This window comes from Leguminivora glycinivorella, chromosome 24 (genome assembly GCF_023078275.1).
Source record: "Leguminivora glycinivorella isolate SPB_JAAS2020 chromosome 24, LegGlyc_1.1, whole genome shotgun sequence".
NCBI lineage: Eukaryota > Metazoa > Arthropoda > Insecta > Lepidoptera > Tortricidae > Leguminivora > Leguminivora glycinivorella.
The window spans coordinates 10,571,126-10,594,298 of NC_062994.1; the positions used below are offsets into that span (position 1 = coordinate 10,571,126).

Consider the following 23,173-nt stretch of genomic DNA (forward strand, 5'->3'; position numbering starts at 1 on the left):
TTCATTAAATATTTTTTGATTTGTTTTTTTTTTAAGTAGAGAGCCCTTAGAGTTGGTCAAAGGCGCCTAGCCTTCAAAGATAACAGACTAGAGAAATTTCGAAGGTTACCTCGGCGGTCGGGGTGGTGATGGTGTAGCGGTTTATCACGTCAGCCGCGTTAGCTGGAGACCCGGGTTCGATTCCCGGCTTCGCTTTGTTTAGTTATTTATAAATATTTTTTAAGGTTCGAGAACTTTAAAACCCTACATAAAAGATGTCAGGACAAGCTTGGCGACGCGCCACCAGTGGGCTTGATCGTTTGTTTAGTTATTTATAAATATTTTTTAAGTTTCACATTGTTATTATTTTACCATTAAATAAAATATTTAGGTTGTATAGTTAAAGTGTATAAGAAATAGAACGAGAGACGAATAAAGTAAGTCTAAGTAGTAAAGGCGTCATTTTTAATTTTAATTTGTAATTTACATTTAATTATTTATTAATTTAAACAAGCGGCCCATATTGCAATAAGCTTATTAGAATTATGTAAAGGTGAAAAAAATATTGTTTTTGGCGAAAGTTGAAGTCACGGCTTCTCGTTCCAGAGTAATGTAAACTATATTGTAATGCAGTCACTGCACTTTAATAACTAATAAATGAATAATATAAAAATAAGTTATATAGCGCTTACGCAATATTTGAACGGTGCCTTGCCTATTTCAGGCGTCTCACCTTAACGTTTTCTATGGATTTTTTTTGCGATTTCGGTTGCTCAGTATGGCCTATAAGTACTTTCATATTATTCGTTATTTAAATGTTATTACAGTTGATTAAAATAAAATTAAAATTTTGAAAAAATACCAATTTTCATGAAACATGGCTAAGAACACTCCCGACTAACTCAGCTTTCTTAAACAAAAAAAAAAAACTAAATCTAAATCGGTTCATCCGTTCGGGAGCTACGATGCCACAGACATACACACACACGACAGACATACAGACACGTCAAACTTATAACACCCCGTCGCTTTTGCGTCAGGGATTAAAAAAACCCTATAAAAAGGAATACTCAGCACGCGAGCAAGCTTAGCCGTTTTTTGCACAAAAATGTAGCTATGCATCATAAGCATCAAAATAGCGACGCGGTTAGCATACTTATTACAGAATATGTCCCGTTAGACGACAATAGAAAGTGTGGCCTGTTTTGAACGAATGGTTGATAATAAATAGGCACTTTCGTTGAAAGGGTTGTACAAGTGTAATTATAAATAAATAAATAAATATTGCGGACACCTTACACAGATCAACTTAGCCCCAAACTAAGCAAAGCTTGTACTATGGGTGCTAAGCGACGATATACATACTTAAATAAATATATACTTTATCTCCGTCGTTAGGGTGCGCGCCCACGGGGGACACAGTTGCTCGGCGACTTTCGTATTTGTATGAAAGTTGCGTCGCCTCGTGTGCGCACTTTCATACTAGGCCATGGTCGGGACAAAAAAGTCGCTAGCAACAGTTACCCGTGTGCGCGCTCTCTTAGCGGACCGATTTTGATTTTTTTTTTGATTGAATGCATACAGATTGATCCCATTTTTCTCAGAACCCAGTTCTGATGATAGGATCCTGGAGAAATCGAGGGAACTCCTCAAATCTGAAAGGCACACATATGGTGGTGTTTGTGGTTTTTAAGGAACAGCATGCATTTACGTACGGAATAGTGACATTTGGTGCAGTGGAATTGCTGATGATGGTCAGAACGGATCTCCTCAAATCTGAACGGCACACTTATAGTGACTTTGGTATTTTTATAAGAACAGCATGCACTTACGTCCAGAACAGTGACATTTGGTGCAGTGGAACTGCTGATGAAGATCTGAACGGCACACTTATAGTGACTTCGGTATTTTTATAAAAATAGCATGCATTTAAGTTCATAACGGTGACATTTATTTAGTTATGTTTGTTAAGCATATTGAGTTTTCAAGTCAAATTTTGTCAAGCTTCGATTTCTTATAATCGGATTCATGAGGATTTGAGGAAACTCCTCAAACCTTAACGGCATACATATACCGACAACCGGGGTGACTTTAGGAAATTTTGGGGTTACTTTGATGGTGTTTCAATGGCTTTAAAATTAACATTATTCATTATTTACTGAAACTGTTCATATAACTAGTTAGATCAATAAATACTCTTGTAAATGTACCATAGAAAATCCCGAATTTACTTACAGTATGACTTAAAAACTAAATTTTCAAAGTAGCCCCTGCGTTTTAAAGTCACCCCAGTTGACCGTATTCATTTGTGTTGCCATCAAATAATTAAAGCATTAAAAGCAGTTTTAAAAAATACCTACACATTTCTACATAATCCAATATTAGCAAGTAGCTTTCACCAGAACCCTAAAGGCGGCGGTTTTTTTTTTGTTCAAAAATTATTATCTTATTCGGATCGGACGGAATGCGAAACCGCTCTTATTTGTATATTCTGAAATTTCTGAATCAGTTTGTAATTATGTATTCTGATGTTTCAGGTGAAATACCTAGGCCAGAGCGATGCACGAGGGTTATGGGGCATCAAGCATACGAGGAAACCTGTGGACCTTATGGTGGCTGCGGCTAAGGCTCTACCACCAGGTACAATACTTCACAGATGTACTATGATAGTTGTGGGGTACGAGGTAGCCGGTGGACCATATGCTGGCTGCAGCTAAGGCTTTCCCACCCCCACTAGGTATATTACACAGACAGATCATTATCGTTCGACAAATCATTCAAGTCAACACAGAGTCCAGTATACTTACCTTTTAATTCATGAGCGCACCTACGGCAACTACAACACATCTGATGTTTCGGGTGTCCATGGGCGACAGTGATCACTTACCATCAGGCGACCTGTCTGCTCATTTGCCTCTTATCGCATAAAAAAATGAAACCTTTTTTTTATACTACGTCGGTGGCAAACAAGCATACGGCCCGCCTGATGTAAAGCGGTCACCGTAACCTATGGACACCTGCAACTGAAACAGTGTCATATGCGCGTTGCCACCCCATGAGAAACTTGTACATTCCCTTTTGCTGTGTTAAGTACACAGCAAAAAGGAGTGTATAAGTTCTAAGGAGGGTTCGGGTTGCCGACGACTCAAAGGACAATAGATGGAACAAGTTAGTTCCGTAAGTCCTCCCGTCATCAGCACACCGCACCCTCGTTGAGCTCTGGCAGCCTTACTCACCGACAGGAACACAACACTATGAGTAGGGTCTAGTGCTATTTGGCGGCGGTCTTCCGTAAGGCGGAGGTACTACCCCAGTTGGGCTCTGCTCTAGATTCGAGCGAGACGATATCCGCTGCTGTGCCCTACCACACAAGGCGGAATATCATTCGCTATGCCCTACCTCCTACAAAATACCACCTTACTCGTATTCAAAATACCACCATTAATCAATAACTTCAACCTTTCCAGGTCAAATCCTCCCCATCGTGAAACTGATCATCTCCGTCGATGGCGTCCATTTGGAGAGCATCCACCACGGCCCGAAGCGAGACTTCGAACACATGTCTGCCTTCTTCAATATCGAGTCCATCTCATACGGAGTCCAAGACCTGGTCTACACTAGGGTTTTCTCCATGATCATTGTTAAAGACAACGCTGATGTGAAGGGCTTGAATCCGTTTGAGTGTCATGCGTTCGTCTGTGAATCCAGGTAAGGTCCACTCACTCACTCACTCAATCACCATTTACTCACTCACTCACGCAAGGTCACTTTAAATCATCCAATGACAATAAAACAGTCATCATTAATATCATCAGCATTTCATCGGCCACTGCTGAGCATAGGCCTCTCTTCTACGTCAGTTGTCCCGGTCCTGAGCTAGTCTCATCCAGTTTTGACCCGCAATTTTCCGGATGTCGTCCACCCAACGAGCCAACGGATGCCAAGCGCTTGTGACATCTGTAAATGGCTACCATTTAGTCCACCTTCCACCACTCTGCCTAAAGCAACATGTCCCGCTCAACTCCATTTTAGTTTGGTAATGACGAATTCGTCATTCGTCATTACCAAGACAGTCATAGACATTAAGATCAGTCAAGTATCCAGTCCGGACCGAGACTTCGAACACATGTCTGCCTTTTTCAATATCGAGTCCATCTCATACGGAGTCCAAGACTTGGTTTACACTAGAGTTTTCTCCATGATTATTGTTAAAGACAACGCTGATGTCAAGGGATTGAATCCGTTTGAGTGTCATGCGTTCGTCTGTGAATCCAGGTAAGGTCCACTCACTCACGCAAGGTCACTTTAAATCGTCCAATGATAATAAAACAGTCATTACTTAGTCATTATCATCATATCAGCCTTTCATCGCCCACTGCTGAGCATAGGCCTCTCTTCTACGCCGCTCACCGCTGTCGCGCTTAGACCAATGTCGTGGCTGGGCTGCCGCATTACATAGTGCATGTCAAACAATTGAAGCTCAGGGGGGCTACCATGAAGTGCTAAAGCCGTTCAGTTTAGGTTGAGAGAGAGGGACGGAGCTATGGAACTGCTATAGCTTCGTCCCTCTCTCTCAACCTAAACTGAACGGCTTTAGCACTTCATGGTAACCCCCCAGCTCATGAATACAAGTGTCCTGAATCGACGTTGCTTAGAGTGCTACGCATCGCAAGCGTCTACTCAGGCATAACTCTAAGAAATTTTGTAAAATTTCTATCATAACTCTGTTTTATCAATCATCATGGGCCTTTAAATCTATTACAGACTATTATTAAAACAGTGTCTTGTTAGGTTGCAGAGCGTCAGCATTTTTCATGGCTGTGTAAGCCAATACGGGAGCGGCCGACGCGACCACAACCCATGCAAGTGTAATGCGCCCGTGACGAACAGGTGTCGGGATGCTGACGCTTGACTCGCTTGATTGTTTTTTTTATTTTTATTTATTATAAATGGGCTTACTCTTGGCCACAGACTAGCCAAAGGCAAGGACGTGGCCTACGATGGAGTGAGTTCGCCCAGAAGATGCCTGTTCTTTCTTGATTTGAAGGTTGCCGGGGTATATGAGCTCGGAAATATAGCAAAATCTATTGTGAGTGCCTTAAGCCACGCCTCATCGTGAATTTTACGCCCGTCGAACACCAGTTTGCGCCATTTTTCCCTGTCCTCAGCAATGCTTTATAATAACTATAAAATAAAAATAATACGTATGTTTTCTGTTACTTCCAGAAATGCGGCGAGGCGACTGACGTATGCACTTGCAGCTGCGTTCCAGGACTACTCGAGAAGAGTTAAGGAATTGCAGACCACTCCAGGTAAATTACAGCTAAAGATACAAATACTTTTCATCGTCGCACCGCTCGCCATCAACAGGGCGCTCATCCACACACCTTACAACCTAAATGGTCGCGCACCGTCCGGTTTCAGAGGAATTTCCTCCCACGAACGTTCCGGCTGTGGAATGAGCTCCCTGTCGAGGTATTCCCGATGAACTACAGTATGGGGTTCTTCAAAAAAGGAGTGTACAAGTTTCTAATGGGTCGGCAACGCGCACGTGACACCCCTTGAGTTGCAGGCGTCCATAGGTTACGGTGACCGCTTTCCATCAGGCGGGCCGTATACCTGTTTGCCACCCGTGGTATAAAAAAAATATGAACCGGTGAACTCGCCGCTAAAAAGCCTGTGGCGTCTCCTCTGTCTGTGCGTACACACTAAGCAGCGTCGACTGAGGACACTTGAATGAGCTTCAATTGTTTTTTAACATGCACGCCGCGCGCCCTCCCCGCTGCACGCTCAATATGAGCGTGTACTTATGTAGGGTTGCAAAAAAACGGTTTTCTTTCTGGCTTGAAAAAAAAACATGAAAAAATCATCATCATCATCATTGGAACACCCTGAAAATGATAGCGGACAAGCCTTGTAACTAAACCTCCGCTCACCTTACTTATTTACTTACTTACTTGACTAACCAACATTATAGTTAACCCCCCTTTAAATATACCCCTTAAATTTGGCCTTGTGATCGTCTAGCGTGAATAAGTAGAACCCTTCGATGAGAACCGCGATAACCTAGATCCTTTAATGAGTATCAGCTGTATTTTTGACTAATTTATTTAAAATTTTATTTATTTATATTTTAGAGAAGAATAAAGGTTATTGTAGCATAATAATATAGTGTTATAGAAGAGTATTTTATCAGGTTTAGGCCTAGAAAGTTATGAGTGAGAAAATTAATGACGTGATGAAGGAATTTTAGAATAAAAGTTAGTGAGTGAAACATACATGAAATAAATATTAAAAAATATTTTAGAAAACAACCGCTACGCTCTATTAGTGATCCTGGCTTGGGTACGAACTTGCGTTGCGGAATAGGATCCTTAATCTCAATCAAACTGCTTTATTGAGAGTCCTATGCCAAGTAAGCCTGAAGGGCTATCTATCTACGAACTAACCCCTTTTTATTTTGTTTCTTTTCCCTAGCTAAACCCCCCTTTTCCCCAATACTGCTAATAGACCATAACTTCTCGATCTTTCTAATGTTTTATCGAAACACCGAGCAGTTGCTAACTTTTATAAGAAATAAGTAAGTCAAACTTTTCTAAGCTTTAGACTTTCCATCAGTGGACGGCGCTCGCATGCCACTGGGCCCTATAACAAACAAATCCTTTTATTCCAAAAGACAGTTTGTTTCCCTAGCCAATTTGATAGAATTTACCTTGAAAAACTAGTTAGCAACACTAAGTGTCCCGCAGCCACACCGAAAAATCAGAAATTGCTACCACAATTATTAATTTCACTCAAATAAATTAAGTAATAAGAGTTTTTATAAATTACCAGTTTTACCACATATTTTAAGATAGTAAACACCACATTTAAAGTCCATTTAAACCATATAAATAGTAGTAGTTAAATTATTTCTCCACAATACACGTTGACCAATTCCAAGACCAATCATAAAAAAACTCTACTTTCATAGAAATAGTGTGTGACGCTACCCTAATCCTATTGTTTTCCCTACTCTAACATATCTGAAACACAGACCCTCACTTACCATAGATCTTGTGTTCAGAATATGTACAAGTGTATCCCTACTAGAACTGTACAGTTCAGCCAGCGAAGCTGAGATAGGCAACCTATAGGCTTGTGTCGGTCAGATCCCCCCCTCTGCTCTTGCCCGCGGGCTAGGGTAGCAGAGAGTAGATCGCCCTATCCGTGTATATATCCAGTATTCTAGGACACACCAGTACCAGCCACATGAGAGACCCAGCTGCGATCAACTTTACTTAGATGTGGATCGATCACAACCGAAATCCCCAGCAACCAACGCCAGCATGGACCAGAGCACCGAGTAAATAAATATATATATATATAGGACCCCAGCCTCAAATACTGCCGACTTCAGTGAGCAAGGATTACTCCTAATGTCTTTCGTCAATCGTGAAAGTCCTCACTTCCATCTAACAGTTGGACTCTTTGAGACCGGTGAGAAAATACGCCTTTTGTAAGTAAATAAAGACGCCCAAGCCTCCACTTGGAACAAAAAGACCCCTAAACGCCTTATGTTTAACACCGTAAGGTATAAAGCGCTTAGCCGGACAACAGTCTGTCACAAACAATGATCTGGCTTATAACTTTCACAAAATAACCCCATAGAAAATTACTAAGTTCAATTTTACTGACCAACTAAACAAACGAATGACGTTTCCTTTACGTGCTATAATCTAAGCTTAGTTTTGCAAGAATTACTCCCTACAAAACCAAACACAGACTTATCTCCAAGCACCAGCCATACATCGACCCAGTCTTTGTATTGCTTGACGGCACTCATGAAACAAAGCACAGAAAACTTCACTATACACAACAATTTAAATATAACACTACACTATAAATAGAACACTAAATTAACCCCACAACTGACAGTAAAGCAATTCCACCACAGGTCTAAGTTCAACTGTACGACGATATTGTCCCCGCACAATCAAACAAAGACACAATTTCAAAGTTTACAATCACTTAGAATAATTTCCAAGTAAAAACAAACAGAGAAATAATAGCAGAACAACTTCACTCACCAGTATAACACACGAAAGCCAGAGACACTGTTAGTCTTGTGGATATTGTAAGAATGACACGCGTCGGCTCGCTCCGACCCTTTTATAGCCTCTATCTCCGACTTAAATCCGACATCCGACATCCGACATATCTCCGACGTAAATCCGACCTATCTCCGACATCCGACTATATCCGACCTATATCCGACATATCTCCGACCTTTCTCCGACATCCGACGTATCTCCGACCTATCCCCGACGTATCTCCGACATCCGACCTATCTCCGACGTATCTCCGACTAGGCGGCTATTAAATCGCGCACATAAGAAAAAGATCATAAATGCTTTGTTTACTAAGTCATATGCCCTACGTAATAAAGTTCACGATCATCACGCGGATGTTTGCCTATTAACACGTGCAGATTGCAGCTGTTTTAGAAAGAGACAGAGCTATTGGAATTGATACCTATGTAGTCCAATAATGGAGCGTTAAGTAAATCGATAAATACTTTTACGTAAATATTATTTTGTGAAAGATTGTTTAAATCAATTTAGTAAGTAACTTCGCTATGAAAGATCACATTTATTCCTAATTGTTACATTGAATGATATATTCAGAAAGTATAATAATCAATATCAGTGATTATTACCTCTTTGACTTGTAAATGAAACCAAGACATAATATCGGAACGTTACGCAGCTGACAACTGTCAGTGTCAGTATTCCGTCCATGTGAACGTAGTTTGTTGATAAATACGGTTTTCCAACCTGTTTTGCATCAAATAATAGTGAATTTTATGAATGAAGACGTGACTATACATGTGATAAAGCTTCAAAGGTATTATTTATCAAAATATCCGATGAAATCCCAAAGGAAATATGCACCAAAAAGTTGGTCAAGGAAAAGTTGATTCGCCGTAAGTTTTATATGTAATAACGAGTCCATTTCCTCGTCATAGACGCTTGTTCTGTTACAACTCGCCCCCAAGATTGATTTTTTTTACAAATTACAAAGTAGTTTTGTAAAAAATTGCAATCTGATCTAGCAAAAGAAGCAATAAAACTGAATAAAAGAATAAAAGAAAAATATTTCTAGATCAGTCGGAAATATCCCCCCATTTCTAATCGTGTGGTGTGTTTTCCAATACTATGCAACTGCTAGCGACTCAGTTTTGAAATCAGCTCATCAGAATCTCGACAATGAACCATGATAACTCCTTCCTCAGAGTCCACGCATCGCCAGGGATATCAGGTTGTGAATCTGATAGGTCCTACTAACCCGTTCTTGCTAGCTCGTTCCCCGGTCGCGGCGAATATTCATTCCATCCACACTGTTGGACCGGAATAATTATCGTAATAATTTCAACGAGTTCACAATAACTTCCCACGCAATTACGAAGAAACCTTTAGAGCTCTCATTATAAGTCCAGAGCCTTCAATCTCCATTGTCGGAACTCAAACCAATTCCTCTACCTAATCACTCCAGCCACATGTTTTGGCGCATGTCTCATACTTGAATAAAATATACTGACTTAAGATCTGTTTGGATGTGTTTTTTTTTTTTTTTTTTTATAAAACAAACCTTAAATGACATAAGCATGTACCTCAACTTGGTACCATATCATGATCAAATGAAGAAATGTTTTGATGATACTAAACTTCACAAATTCGAACACATAACAAGGAAACAAATATTGAAAAGAGCCTCGTTCTCACTAGACGATATCGGCCCTAAAATATGTCGATTGTCAAATACATCCCATTCAAGATGAGGTGTGTGGTTTTAGTATGGGTCTTATTACCTTGTGAGTGAGTAGTCACGAAAAACTACCCTTGAAATGGGTCGAATCCAAATGGATTTTAACCTAACCGATAAGAATTTTATGGCTAATGTGTTTCCCAAAATTCCCCCCGCTGTTTATTCCCCGCAAATTCCGACCAAACTAGTTTTGACCACTTTCCAGCGCTGTCTGTCTGTATCAATCCACTCATTCCATAAAAAAAATCATTCGAGACACACTTCATTCAGTCATTCATCCCATTCAAAACATTCTTACATCTATAAACATTCATCATCTCTAAATTATTCACACACACACACACACAATGTAACCATTCTTACTTCCTCATTCGCTCTTTCACTCGATCTCAGCAGAAAGCCAACGCTTTTAAAAGTAATCAAAATAACGAATAAAAATGGAAATAAAATTACACAATAACCTCAAAAATTCACGTATCCCATTTTACCCCACTCTACCCTGACTCGAAGGCAAAGAAAATTTCAATTTATTTATGATAGGTTTCATTTTATACGTCTATATTTAATTTTATAAAGTAATTACTAACCGCAAACAAATTTGACAATGTGTGAAAATTGTTTGATGCACATACTAAAAATAAAATGTTCGTACGAAACAAAATATTATATTTTATGTTCACATTTTAACTAGAGTCAATTACTGTAAGTTCACTACCCTACTTTAAATTTTCCTGTCTTTGTTTTTTTTTCCTGCAGTTCATAATGCAAAATTGATAGCATAAAATGCAAAAATTTATAAAAGTAAGTACAGTCACTTAAGCAAAATAGTGGCCCTCCCTACTCCGATCTTTGTAGGATAAAATACTGACCGAGTTATGCTTAGGAACGAGGATCTGCACTGGTGCCTACCGACATCGTACAGTATACCACCCTATATAATGTAAAAAAAATGATAACGCATAAATAATAAATATCACTGCTAACTGTAATAACTAAAATGAAAAATAGTTTATCCACCGCTCTGAATTTTCTAATGTCTACCCCAGGTAGACTAGATACTATATGTCCAATTATGATTATATTAAAAGAATCCAACCATACAATGAATGTTCAATACATTCTCTATACAAAAAAAAGATTAAAAAAAAATTGTTGTCCACATAATGAACCGACTTCTTTATCTAGATAATAAAAAAGATCCGTATTATAAATTTACATCCACCATACACCACTTTATAATCCTAGGAATGAAACTACTAAATGACAGTGAAACTTTACGATGGGCTAGCCAATAAGGCCCTTTATCACACAGATCACTATAGAAATAAAATTAATTTTAGTCAAAATTTTGACTTCTACCACCCTGATAATAATAACACTGCATCTCAATAAAATTTTGAAGAACTCACGACGCATTTAAAATAATGATAATGATGATGATGATAGGAAAGAAAAATAATAATGTACCACATAAGTATGCCACACTGAAAGAAAACTTTTACTAAATGGTCATTGACTTGTAACCAATGTACACATAAAATTTACATTACACATCATGTAAAGTTCATAATAAACGCATAATACAATTTTGCAAAAAAAAGTAATTGCAGTTTTGAAGTGGTTTTCATATTTTCAATTTTTTCCCGCAAAATATGATGTATCCTTAATTTTGATATGGTTTTGATATTTTTTGTAAAATATAATGTAACATCAAATTTGATGTGGTTTTGATAAAATATATTCCTTTTTTTTTCAAACTATCTGCAAAATTTTATTTTGGTTTTAATTGCCTTATGATAAAATACAAAATAATGTCATAAGTAGGTTCAAAATACTTTTATTTGATTGAATAATAATATAACAAAATAATGATTTTTTTCTTGAAACGAGCTTAAAACTTGTATTGTCCTATTCTATGTCTTCAATATTGTATAACATGCCCCGAAAGTTTTGTAACCTCAGACAAATTATTCCTTCTTCATGGCATTTGCAGCTGCAGCAAACTTTGCAAATTGTTAACAAACACGACAATGGGCTGAGGAACTTGGTTAAAGTGTCTCTCTTCCTTTTTTTTTTCTTTTCATACTTGGCTAGTTCTATGATGAGTTCTTGAGTAGCTAATGACGATGATTAGATCCTGCTGGCCTCCTGGTAATATTTCAAAATTTTCCAAACTATTCTCTTCTCAGTCGGTGTCATAACTAGGGTTTGCAATCCGGATATTCGAATATCCGAATTATTCGAATATCCGCCAATATTTTTATCCGAAAATATTCGAATAATCCAAGTGAAATTATCCGGATAAACGGATAATTTCTATAAACATTATTTTTTATTTATAAGTAATATATTTAATAGATAGACGTCACTGAAACCAATTTCGATCAATTCTTAATACGGACAATGTTATTGCTAACAAGTTAACACCTATTTATCTTCAACTTCCCTTCCCTTGGTCCCTTGTTTTTTTGAAATTGAAATTTAGCGCCTCACTCCGAATTTAGCTGTTATCAGTTCCATGGCAATTTAGTACGCCAGAATTCCCTCCACTTCACTAAGAAATATAAGGTATTTTCCTTTTAAGTCCTTAGTTACATTCATACACAAAAAACGGTCTAATTACTACTTATACTTTGAAATCTTAGTCGATCTACTGATCAGCTTGGAAACTAAAACCCATCAAATCGCTGCCGAGCAATTTGAGGCGTTTTGGATTTGAATATTTAAATAAGTTCGCCTTTGTACCTCCTCCTTCTTCATTTTTTTAAATTTTATGTCTTGTATATTTTATGTTGGTGGTACAATAAAGAATTTGTTACGTACTTACTTATTTATCACCTCTCCCCTTCCATTGGTACTTTGGTACCAGCCACTGTGCAACTAAGGTCTAAAATGATCCACACCTGGATAGGAAGTGTCTTCAACTAATTGGTCTTCTCTTTTTTTGGTTATTCTGTTTTGAACTAAGACCCTAACCGACTATTCTAAGACCCTAACCAGGACGCTTTTGTTTAGAGCCTATTACGAAAAGAGTTTTCAACTTTTTATATTAAGTATCCGATCCGGTCCAAGATGGCATCTGGTACGGGCGCAGGCATTTGTGCAAATGACTAGTGACTACTGTGGTAGTATCAGCATGGGCAATTATGCCACTGTCTTTTAAGCCACAGAGGCTTTTCGAGACATATCCAATAATTACCTTTGTACATAAGAATATAGACAAACCCAAGGAAAGAATATCTATATACTCAGCGACAGTCAGGCGGCACTCAAAGCCTTCACATCACCCAGAGGTGACTCTTGACTGGTATTAAACGGCATCCAAGCTCTTAACAAGCTTGGAAGGCAAAACAAGGTGCGACTGGTATGGATACCGGGGCACGAAGGCTTTATTGGCAATGAAAATGCTGATGAACTTGACAAGGCCAGGTCTGAAGACAACGTCACAAGGAACCATTAAAACGGCTATGAAGGACCATACAAAGGCTAATCACCAAAAAGAGTGGGATGCCCTGGTAGGTCTGAAGCATTCAAAGCTCTTTATGCGGAGGGTAGAATCTGGATGGAGCAAAAAGCTAGGAAAGCTAGGCAAAAGACAACTCCAAATTATAACGGGGGTGTTCATAGGCCATTACGGGATCAAAGGAATGTTGGCCAAGATGGGACACGCTGACTACACAGATTGTCGCATGTGCGGCGAAGAGGAAGAGACCGTCAGACATCTAATGTGTGAATGTCACGCCCTCGCCAGACAAAGAATGAAGAACTTTGGAGCAGGCTACCTAGTGAGAGCTACCCATGAGCCTCATCATCCGATACGTGGAGATGGTCGAGAAGCTCCTGAATAGCTGAAGGATCTTAAGATCTAAGGGGTAATTGCACAAAAGATCCCGATGGGTCGAAGTGTATCCGGAAGGGCCCCGCAGATTTAAGATGAGTATCCGATCCGATCGAGCGAAGGACCGACTCCTATACATTCTCGAAATCATTCAAGGCGCCATCTTTGATTTTTGCCTTTGACATCCTTCCTATATCCGATATCGGAACGGATAATATGACAACGCTGTATCGCCTATAACCATCATCATATCCAATGATGTTGTCTAACGTTCCACTCTACACAAGCCATCCTCTCTACCATCCATTTTCAAGGTAAAGGTGTTGTAAGAAAAACTTCTCGTTATATCTAACACCTAACTAATCACTACTACTAACTGTCTTATATCGACAGCTCACCATCTGATTGCAAGATTCTAATCATAGAACTAAAGATAGAGAGCAAGGTGTGTTTTAATTTCTACAGTTTGCTGATTTATGCAAAAAATAAATAAAAATGTAGGTAAATTTCGCATTATGGCGCTCATCTATCTCAGCCGTTATCAATTCCACGCTTATACGCACCTGTAACATTAATTTTGTTCCATTTAATAAATTATCCGAAATTATCCGAATTATTCGAATATTCGAATAATAAAAATTGTATTATCCGAATTATTCGAATATTAAAAATCCGCCGGATAATGCAAACTCTAGTCATAACCCAGGACACCATGAAACCTCTTCCGAAGACACGTTGCACACTTGATCACAATCAGCATAACCGCAAAAGATCCAGTTACTTATTTTTGAACACAGCAAGTAACTTGAAACCAATGAATATTTCTTCAACTCTAAAGTTGGCTAGTCCTTATTTGTCCAATTATTGGTCAAAAAATAAAATATTGCATAAATCGAATATCATAAACACTTGTTATTTCACTAGCGTTACTAAGCATGCACTTAAACACACACTGAAGTTTTCACCGCATGTTTCCACCGTCCTCGCTGATCCACTATGTTCAATGACAGAACACTGCTGTGGTAAGAATCTATCTTAGGTTAAAACTAAAGTTAAGTTAAAGACTTCCAATAAACAGAGGGAAAGATAAAATAAAAATCACAAGCGTTAAAATATTTTCCAAAAAAAAAATATGCCAACTAAGGTTGCAGGACCGTCTAGGTACTTTAACCATATGAGACGTACGTCTCATTTACGTTCACCTACAATTATTATTATTATTTTTTTTTTCTCAAGTATGATGTCTGATCACCAAGTGACTTTAATTTTTCTAACTCAAAAATTACTGCAGACTATAAAACTCCGTCTTGTTTGCTCAATAAAACTAGAATAGGGTAAATTAACTGGGGTTTTGAACACTTACATATATGTATTTTTCTTGATCGGCATTTTCTGTTCCATTCTTCTGTTTAGTGTGGCATAATATGGCACCACTAACAACATAATCATATCGAAAATCTTCAGTAACACATTGGTCCTATGAGCAGGTATGAGACCAGGCTCAAAAACTCTTACTCCTCCGTTAGTTGACATCAAAAGCCGGGTACTTCAACTCGAACGTCCCACGAAATATCTCAATGTTCACTTCATGTTTTTCGCGTCCAAACTGTTGCTAACTCTGTCTCCATGTACTCAAGTCTTGCACTATTGCACTAACACCTTTTTTAACTAACTAATTATGGCCTAAAACTAATTGAAATTACTATGTTTTCACTAACAGAGCTCTTCGTTTCAAAACGTAGTTAACTCTCACATTTCTCTACGTGTGATAATAAGACGTCACTAAAAATCACACATGCTCCTACACTATCAATTACACTAATTATTTGAAGCTACATAACACTATAATTTCAGTGAAATCGGTTTTCTTAAATAAAATTTAATAACTTCGCGCTCAGATTTTTTTTCGTAAGGAACTGTCACTGTCAATATTGTCATCCTTAACCGTTTTTTTTTTCTTTTACAATTGTCCTCATGGGCGTATTTTCATTGTAAACACACTATAGTGTTTTGTGTAGTCACAAACATTAAATCAACAAAACAATTATTTGATATCATAAATTTAGCCTATCATAATGTTCAAATATTTGACTAGTTATTAGAAATATATTGATTTTTTTTTTTTCATAATTTAATGAAATCGAACGAAAACTATCGTGTAAATTTGTCAATGCGTAGGAAATCGCGTGTGCGCATCGGTTTACAAAAGTGTGACCACATTAAAAATATATTGTGAGATTCTTTAAGGATCTAACAGACGGTCGGACCGCACTTGTAAGGGGACATGTGTTAGGCCCTATTTACAAAATACCGTTCAAAATCTACACAACTTGAATAGTTTGATGTGATTTAAGCAATAGAAAATTAAATTAACAAAATCTTTTGTATTTAAATACATCTATTGTATTAATTTTACTATAATGAAGTAGAGAAAAATGAAGTAAAGTTTTGTAAATGACAACACCGGACAATAAATTACTGAATTACTGAATATTTTTTTTTTGTCGAAAATTGTATGACCGATCAAGCGTACCAACTTAAAAACAATGATAGTTTGTGTAATGTCACCGATAGAACACCTTTTGGCGAAGATATATGTTATCTGTGGTTAAATTATTTTCTCTAATCTATGTCATGCTTACCGCTAATATGCCGCTTGTTCGCGAAAAAATGGCAGATCCGTTTTTGTTTTCTTTAGCTCATTATTAATTACGTGATCTACAACTAGAATTATTTAAATATTCGCTTTATTTTACTCGGCTTAAACAAACGACAGACAATTCTGCGCCGACGCCGGTCATGAACCGTCCATATTCGCCATTTTGTCATTTAGCAAACTAAGAAAATGCAAACAAAACATTATTTGCCCTAAACACGCGTTACTTCTAAATAATTTTGTCGACAAAGTGAGCCTGTTTTATCAAATCGAACTCTGAACTGCAATTGCAATGTAATTTTCCGTTAGCGAAAGTGAGGTTACGAAATTGACATGACATTATTGTTGGAAAAAAAAAACGTGAATGCAATGGACATGTGTTTTGTTGTGTTTCTCATCAAGATAATAGAAGAATTTAGTGCTCATACTCATGATCTAATGAGCAAACAGCCCATGCAAAGGATGTCTTAACGGGCTATGCCTCAATTGATAAAGTGAACTAATTGCCTACTTCAAAAGCGGTTTTGCATGAAAGGTAAGCTTTTGTTTTATTATTTGATGTGTTTTCAAACAAGTCGTCGTTTTCGAAACCCAGCAGAACATACTTGCGAACTACAACGACTAGACCGAATATATATGGTGAAATGTTGCTTATTTCATTGTTCTGTCGTCAGATAAGTTATTGATAGTAAATTTCCCCACGTTACTCGTACTTTCTGACTTTCACATTTCCTAAGAGGATCTTAAATATTCTAAATGTACGTGAAATAGTCCTAACTATCAAAATATATTTGCTACTTTCAATGAGGTTTATATGATTGTTCTTCTTTTTTTTTTCTCAACCATGAATGGCCTAGATAAATATAAACAATCTTAATGATACGTATTTATAAATAAGATTCCTTAAACATACATACACCCTTTTTTAACTAATCTTTCAATATGTACAATTTCAGGTTTTACCCGAGAGGCCACGCTTCAGGTTGGACCGTCTTCCATATATCTACTGACTTCATATAGATGAAAGGTACTATGTTATATTATAATAACACATTCTAATTATTAAATTTTAAAAGTGAGCAGCTCATGGCCTTAATATTATATCTAGAAAATTTAAGCGAAGTATGCAAGACGGCGAGGCATGAGCTACCGGGTAAAAATCAAACTTAACTGACTCATCCTCATTTTATTGGCTAAGCAAACTTCTTACTAACTTATTTATGTACTAACTCATGTAGTTATGAACTGCAAGGCAGAGGTTCTCAAACTTTTTAATATTTTTTTTTTTTTGTAAATTTTGCTGTATACTTTGTATTTTCTGACACAATATTTCTCACGGGCGTGTCTTAGTTCCAAAAATTAAGCGACGCGCCCCCGTGAATAGATAAATGAAATAATATTGAACCCAATTTGGCAGAACCCCACTCTAAACAATACCCCTTTCTTACACTATCTATATGAATATTTCTAATGTCTGACTATTTCCTTTCAGTGTACTGAGGACTCACTAATCTGCACTACCAGTAACAAAGTAATCCGACAATCAGACTGGACCCGGTCATGTTAGGTAAGTTTACATACTTAATGCGTACCACATACTACATACTTTTTCTGAACCTCAGTAAAATATGGTTTTATAAAGATAATAGTGCTTATTATTTATGCCTACTTAACAGGAATATTACAAATTTCAATCAATTTTCATGAAATTCATTAAGCAATTGTGACAATGATCAAGCAGTGGTGGAGTTAAGGTATGGCAAGGTACGACCTCCCAGATGCTGGTAATTTCGTAGGAAATCTGGTGACGATTGTGTAGCTATTTAACTTAACTAATAAAATATGTATGTTGGCATATGCCTGATCCGTGAAATATTGCGACAGTGTAAGGTTCCGTATAAAAGCTGTGTACACAATCTAAGTGAGATAACATGTCATGTGTACCAGTTGAAAATATTGTTCATACATACATACTTGTTTGTACTATAGCAAAAATATATACTTATAGAAAGTTGAAATTCGCACTGTGCATTTAATTTATTGAAATAATTGGCAGATATAGGCTACAGTGACCTCTCACCATCAAGAGGGACGTATGCTTGTTTACTACGGATGTAATATGAAAATATATGATGACTTATAAGCTAATGAACTAAATTAGTCCTAACATGATTAATACGTATAACCTAACAGACAGACATTTGTTCTCATAGTGAAAATATTCAGTATAAAGACTTTGTCAATTTATTGTATGATGTATGAAATCCTGTGAGACAATACGTATATTATAGAGTTACAACTGAAATGCAAACAAACCATCCATCGAAGGAGGTACTGTCATAGTATAACATGCGTGTAGCTATTCAGTATTCATAGAAAAATGGCGGGACGCCCCATATAATATTGTACTTCAGCGCGACAACGAATAATCGCGCCCCCATAGCAATTAGACTAGAGCCTATCTTCTTGTATTACTAGGTCTTAAATCTAGGGCTTAGGTATCCTAGGTTATCTGAGATAATATAATCTTACATCTAGATTATGATAACGACCTACTTACTGTCCTAACTAGTAGTTATCCTGCCTATAAATGAAATTCTGTATAACAGACGCCTGCCAGGAACATACATATAAGAGTGTTCATGGACTATATAGGACAGCGTCGAAGCTATCCGATCTCCGGTGTGAAGTGCAAACGTGATGTGAGCTTTCAAAATAACCCTGAAGATGGCAGAGCCTGCTATGAAAATGTACTAGACATATAGAGAACTATTTGTTTTAACATGAAATTCTATTGCTATTGTACATAGCGTACACACTTATGTTTCCAATTCCGGTCACTAGGTGGCAAACTCTTCTAAAGTGCTACAGCTCCGCACCTCCTATTATTTTAGATACATGGGTATTTTTCTACAAGTACCTAGTATTTTACGTACTAGCCCTGCCTATACAACAGCCATAAAACATACATTAAGACACAGAATAAATAATAGTACTACGCACAGGCGCAAAGGAACGTCAAGATGTGCCAATGCCAACAATTGCTACGTAGCAATGCAACCCGAATGGTGCTAAAATTGCCTAATCGGGACAATATTTAGTTCAACCACTGCGATTATGAGCTAATTTCCTAGAAATAGATTTTGTCTAAGTTTACTACGCTACTTTAATTTTATTATTTTATTTTTACAGATACCAGAGGAAGACGAAAATATAATTGATTCTGTACTGATGCATAACTTCGCTCGGAACGCGGCAAGAATTAACAATGGAAGAAAATACTACAGACGTGTTTATTAACAATAAAGTTATTTTTGTTTTTATGAAATAGCGATTGAATAAAAATATTAGGTATATGAGTTTTATTTAGAGATGAAATAAGTCAAGAAATACAGCACACCCACTCGTTTTCACAACAACAAATGTAGCCTGGTAAGGCTAATTCCTATTATTTATTTATAAACCTTGGTATCCAAGATGTGTTCTACAGAGCACATCTTAGATCCCTTGGGCACGGAACCAAATGTAACTAAACCTCCGCTCACCTTACTTATTTACTTACTTACTTGACTAACCAACATTATAGTTAACCCCCCTTTAAATATACCCCTTAAATTTGGCCTTGTGATCGTCTAGCGTGAATAAGTAGAACCCTTCGATGAGAACCGCGATAACCTAGATCCTTTAATGAGTATCAGCTGTATTTTTGACTAATTTATTTAAAATTTTATTTATTTATATTTTAGAGAAGAATAAAGGTTATTGTAGCATAATAATATAGTGTTATAGAAGAGTATTTTATCAGGTTTAGGCCTAGAAAGTTATGAGTGAGAAAATTAATGACGTGATGAAGGAATTTTAGAATAAAAGTTAGTGAGTGAAACATACATGAAATAAATATTAAAAAATATTTTAGAAAACAACCGATACGCTCTATTAGTGATCCTGGCTTGGGTACGAACTTGCGTTGCGGAATAGGATCCTTAATCTCAATCAAACTGCTTTATTGAGAGTCCTATGCCAAGTAAGCCTGAAGGGCTATCTATCTACGAACTAACCCCTTTTTTATTTTGTTTCTTTTCCCTAGCTAAACCCCCCTTTTCCCCAATACTGCTAATAGACCATAACTTCTCGATCTTTCTAATGTTTTATCGAAACACCGAGCAGTTGCTAACTTTTATAAGAAATAAGTAAGTCAAACTTTTCTAAGCTTTAGACTTTCCATCAGTGGACGGCGCTCGCATGCCACTGGGCCCTATAACAAACAAATCCTTTTATTCCAAAAGACAGTTTGTTTCCCTAGCCAATTTGATAGAATTTACCTTGAAAAACTAGTTAGCAACACTAAGTGTCCCGCAGCCACACCGAAAAATCAGAAATTGCTACCACAATTATTAATTTCACTCAAATAAATTAAGTAATAAGAGTTTTTATAAATTACCAGTTTTACCACATATTTTAAGATAGTAAACACCACATTTAAAGTCCATTTAAACCATATAAATAGTAGTAGTTAAATTATTTCTCCACAATACACGTTGACCAATTCCAAGACCAATCATAAAAAAAAACTCTACTTTCATAGAAATAGTGTGTGACGCTACCCTAATCCTATTGTTTTCCCTACTCTAACATATCTGAAACACAGACCCTCACTTACCATAGATCTTGTGTTCAGAATATGTACAAGTGTATCCCTACTAGAACTGTACAGTTCAGCCAGCGAAGCTGAGATAGGCAACCTATAGGCTTGTGTCGGTCAGATCCCCCCCTCTGCTCTTGCCCGCGGGCTAGGGTAGCAGAGAGTAGATCGCCCTATCCGTGTATATATCCAGTATTCTAGGACACACCAGTACCAGCCACATGAGAGACCCAGCTGCGATCAACTTTACTTAGATGTGGATCGATCACAACCGAAATCCCCAGCAACCAACGCCAGCATGGACCAGAGCACCGAGTAAATAAATATATATATATATAGGACCCCAGCCTCAAATACTGCCGACTTCAGTGAGCAAGGATTACTCCTAATGTCTTTCGTCAATCGTGAAAGTCCTCACTTCCATCTAACAGTTGGACTCTTTGAGACCGGTGAGAAAATACGCCTTTTGTAAGTAAATAAAGACGCCCAAGCCTCCACTTGGAACAAAAAGACCCCTAAACGCCTTATGTTTAACACCGCGAGGTATAAAGCGCTTAGCCGGACAACAGTCTGTCACAAACAATGATCTGGCTTATAACTTTCACAAAATAACCCCATAGAAAATTACTAAGTTCAATTTTACTGACCAACTAAACAAACGAATGACGTTTCCTTTACGTGCTATAATCTAAGCTTAGTTTTGCAAGAATTACTCCCTACAAAACCAAACACAGACTTATCTCCAAGCACCAGCCATACATCGACCCAGTCTTTGTATTGCTTGACGGCACTCATGAAACAAAGCACAGAAAACTTCACTATACACAACAATTTAAATATAACACTACACTATAAATAGAACACTAAATTAACCCCACAACTGACAGTAAAGCAATTCCACCACAGGTCTAAGTTCAACTGTACGACGATATTGTCCCCGCACAATCAAACAAAGACACAATTTCAAAGTTTACAATCACTTAGAATAATTTCCAAGTAAAAACAAACAGAGAAATAATAGCAGAACAACTTCACTCACCAGTATAACACACGAAAGCCAGAGACACTGTTAGTCTTGTGGATATTGTAAGAATGACACGCGTCGGCTCGCTCCGACCCTTTTATAGCCTCTATCTCCGACTTAAATCCGACATCCGACATCCGACATATCTCCGACGTAAATCCGACCTATCTCCGACATCCGACCTATATCCGACCTATATCCGACATATCTCCGACCTTTCTCCGACATCCGACGTATCTCCGACCTATCCCCGACGTATCTCCGACATCCGACCTATCTCCGACGTATCTCCGACTAGGCGGCTATTAAATCGCGCACATAAGAAAAAGATCATAAATGCTTTGTTTACTAAGTCATATGCCCTACGTAATAAAGTTCACGATCATCACGCGGATGTTTGCCTATTAACACGTGCAGATTGCAGCTGTTTTAGAAAGAGACAGAGCTATTGGAATTGATACCTATGTAGTCCAATAATGGAGCGTTAAGTAAATCGATAAATACTTTTACGAGCCTGATTGTCCGCTATTGCTACACTGGGCGGGATTACATTCCCCTTTGACCACCGTACAGTGGTAGCTCTGTAGGTTAACTTTATATGTAAATATTTTAGATTTAGGCTCCTACTAACCCTTAATTAATTGTCATTTTCATTCATGTATGTACTAACAAAATATGTGTCTCTGTTACACGAAATAAATAAATAATATAATAATATTGGTCACGACATCTTAGCAGATGATTGTTGCAGTTTATTGTGTGGTGCCGGTACATCGTCTTTGGTGGCTTAGTAATCCGATGGCAGCCCGACACCTTTTGCCACATCTGTCACAGGTGAAACGCGAGTCAAGAGGAGGAGGAGCTCTAGAACGGAGCCTTTTCTGCTTAAGGTTGTCGAGCCAGGCTTTGTCGTGCTCCGTCACCCCGTCGGATAAGTCACGGCGCCATTCAGGTCTCATGCTAGCGCGTGTCTCCCAACTGTCTAGGTTTATACTAAAAGATTTCATATCCCGTTTACAGGAATCTTTGAACCTTAACATACCGGATGAAAAAATACCGTGAAAAAAAAACAGTTTTTTTTCTGGAGTATGTTTTTTTTCTCAAGGTCGAAATCTCAAAATTTGCAAAACAGTTAATACTTTTATACGGTTTTTTAGACTTTATGTTAACTATTAAACGAATTTCATTTAATAACTTTAATTTCTGGTTTTATAAAAGTAACATTTG

At 37.6% G+C, this 23,173-nt stretch overlaps 1 protein-coding gene and 1 long non-coding RNA gene across 5 annotated transcripts in view; both read left to right on the forward strand.

The window, feature by feature from the left end:
* The window catches only part of LOC125238764, a 40,753-nt gene that overhangs the window by 15,149 nt on the left and 2,431 nt on the right, over positions 1–23,173 (forward strand). For 3 of the 4 annotated variants that reach the window (XM_048146194.1, XM_048146197.1, XM_048146198.1), the window contains 3 exons: positions 2,517–2,619; positions 3,447–3,687; positions 5,206–5,291. In XM_048146194.1, the coding sequence (XP_048002151.1) occupies positions 2,517–2,619; positions 3,447–3,687; positions 5,206–5,291 (430 nt within the window). Of the gene's footprint in view, positions 1–2,516; positions 2,620–3,446; positions 3,688–4,107; positions 4,255–5,205; positions 5,292–23,173 lie in introns of all 4 variants that reach the window. The other variant, XM_048146195.1, reaches the window with a different exon arrangement.
* LOC125238765 lies at positions 17,251–19,619 on the forward strand. Its single transcript, XR_007178468.1, has 3 exons — positions 17,251–17,307; positions 17,773–17,847; positions 19,473–19,619. It is a non-coding gene; the product is annotated as an uncharacterized LOC125238765 (long non-coding RNA).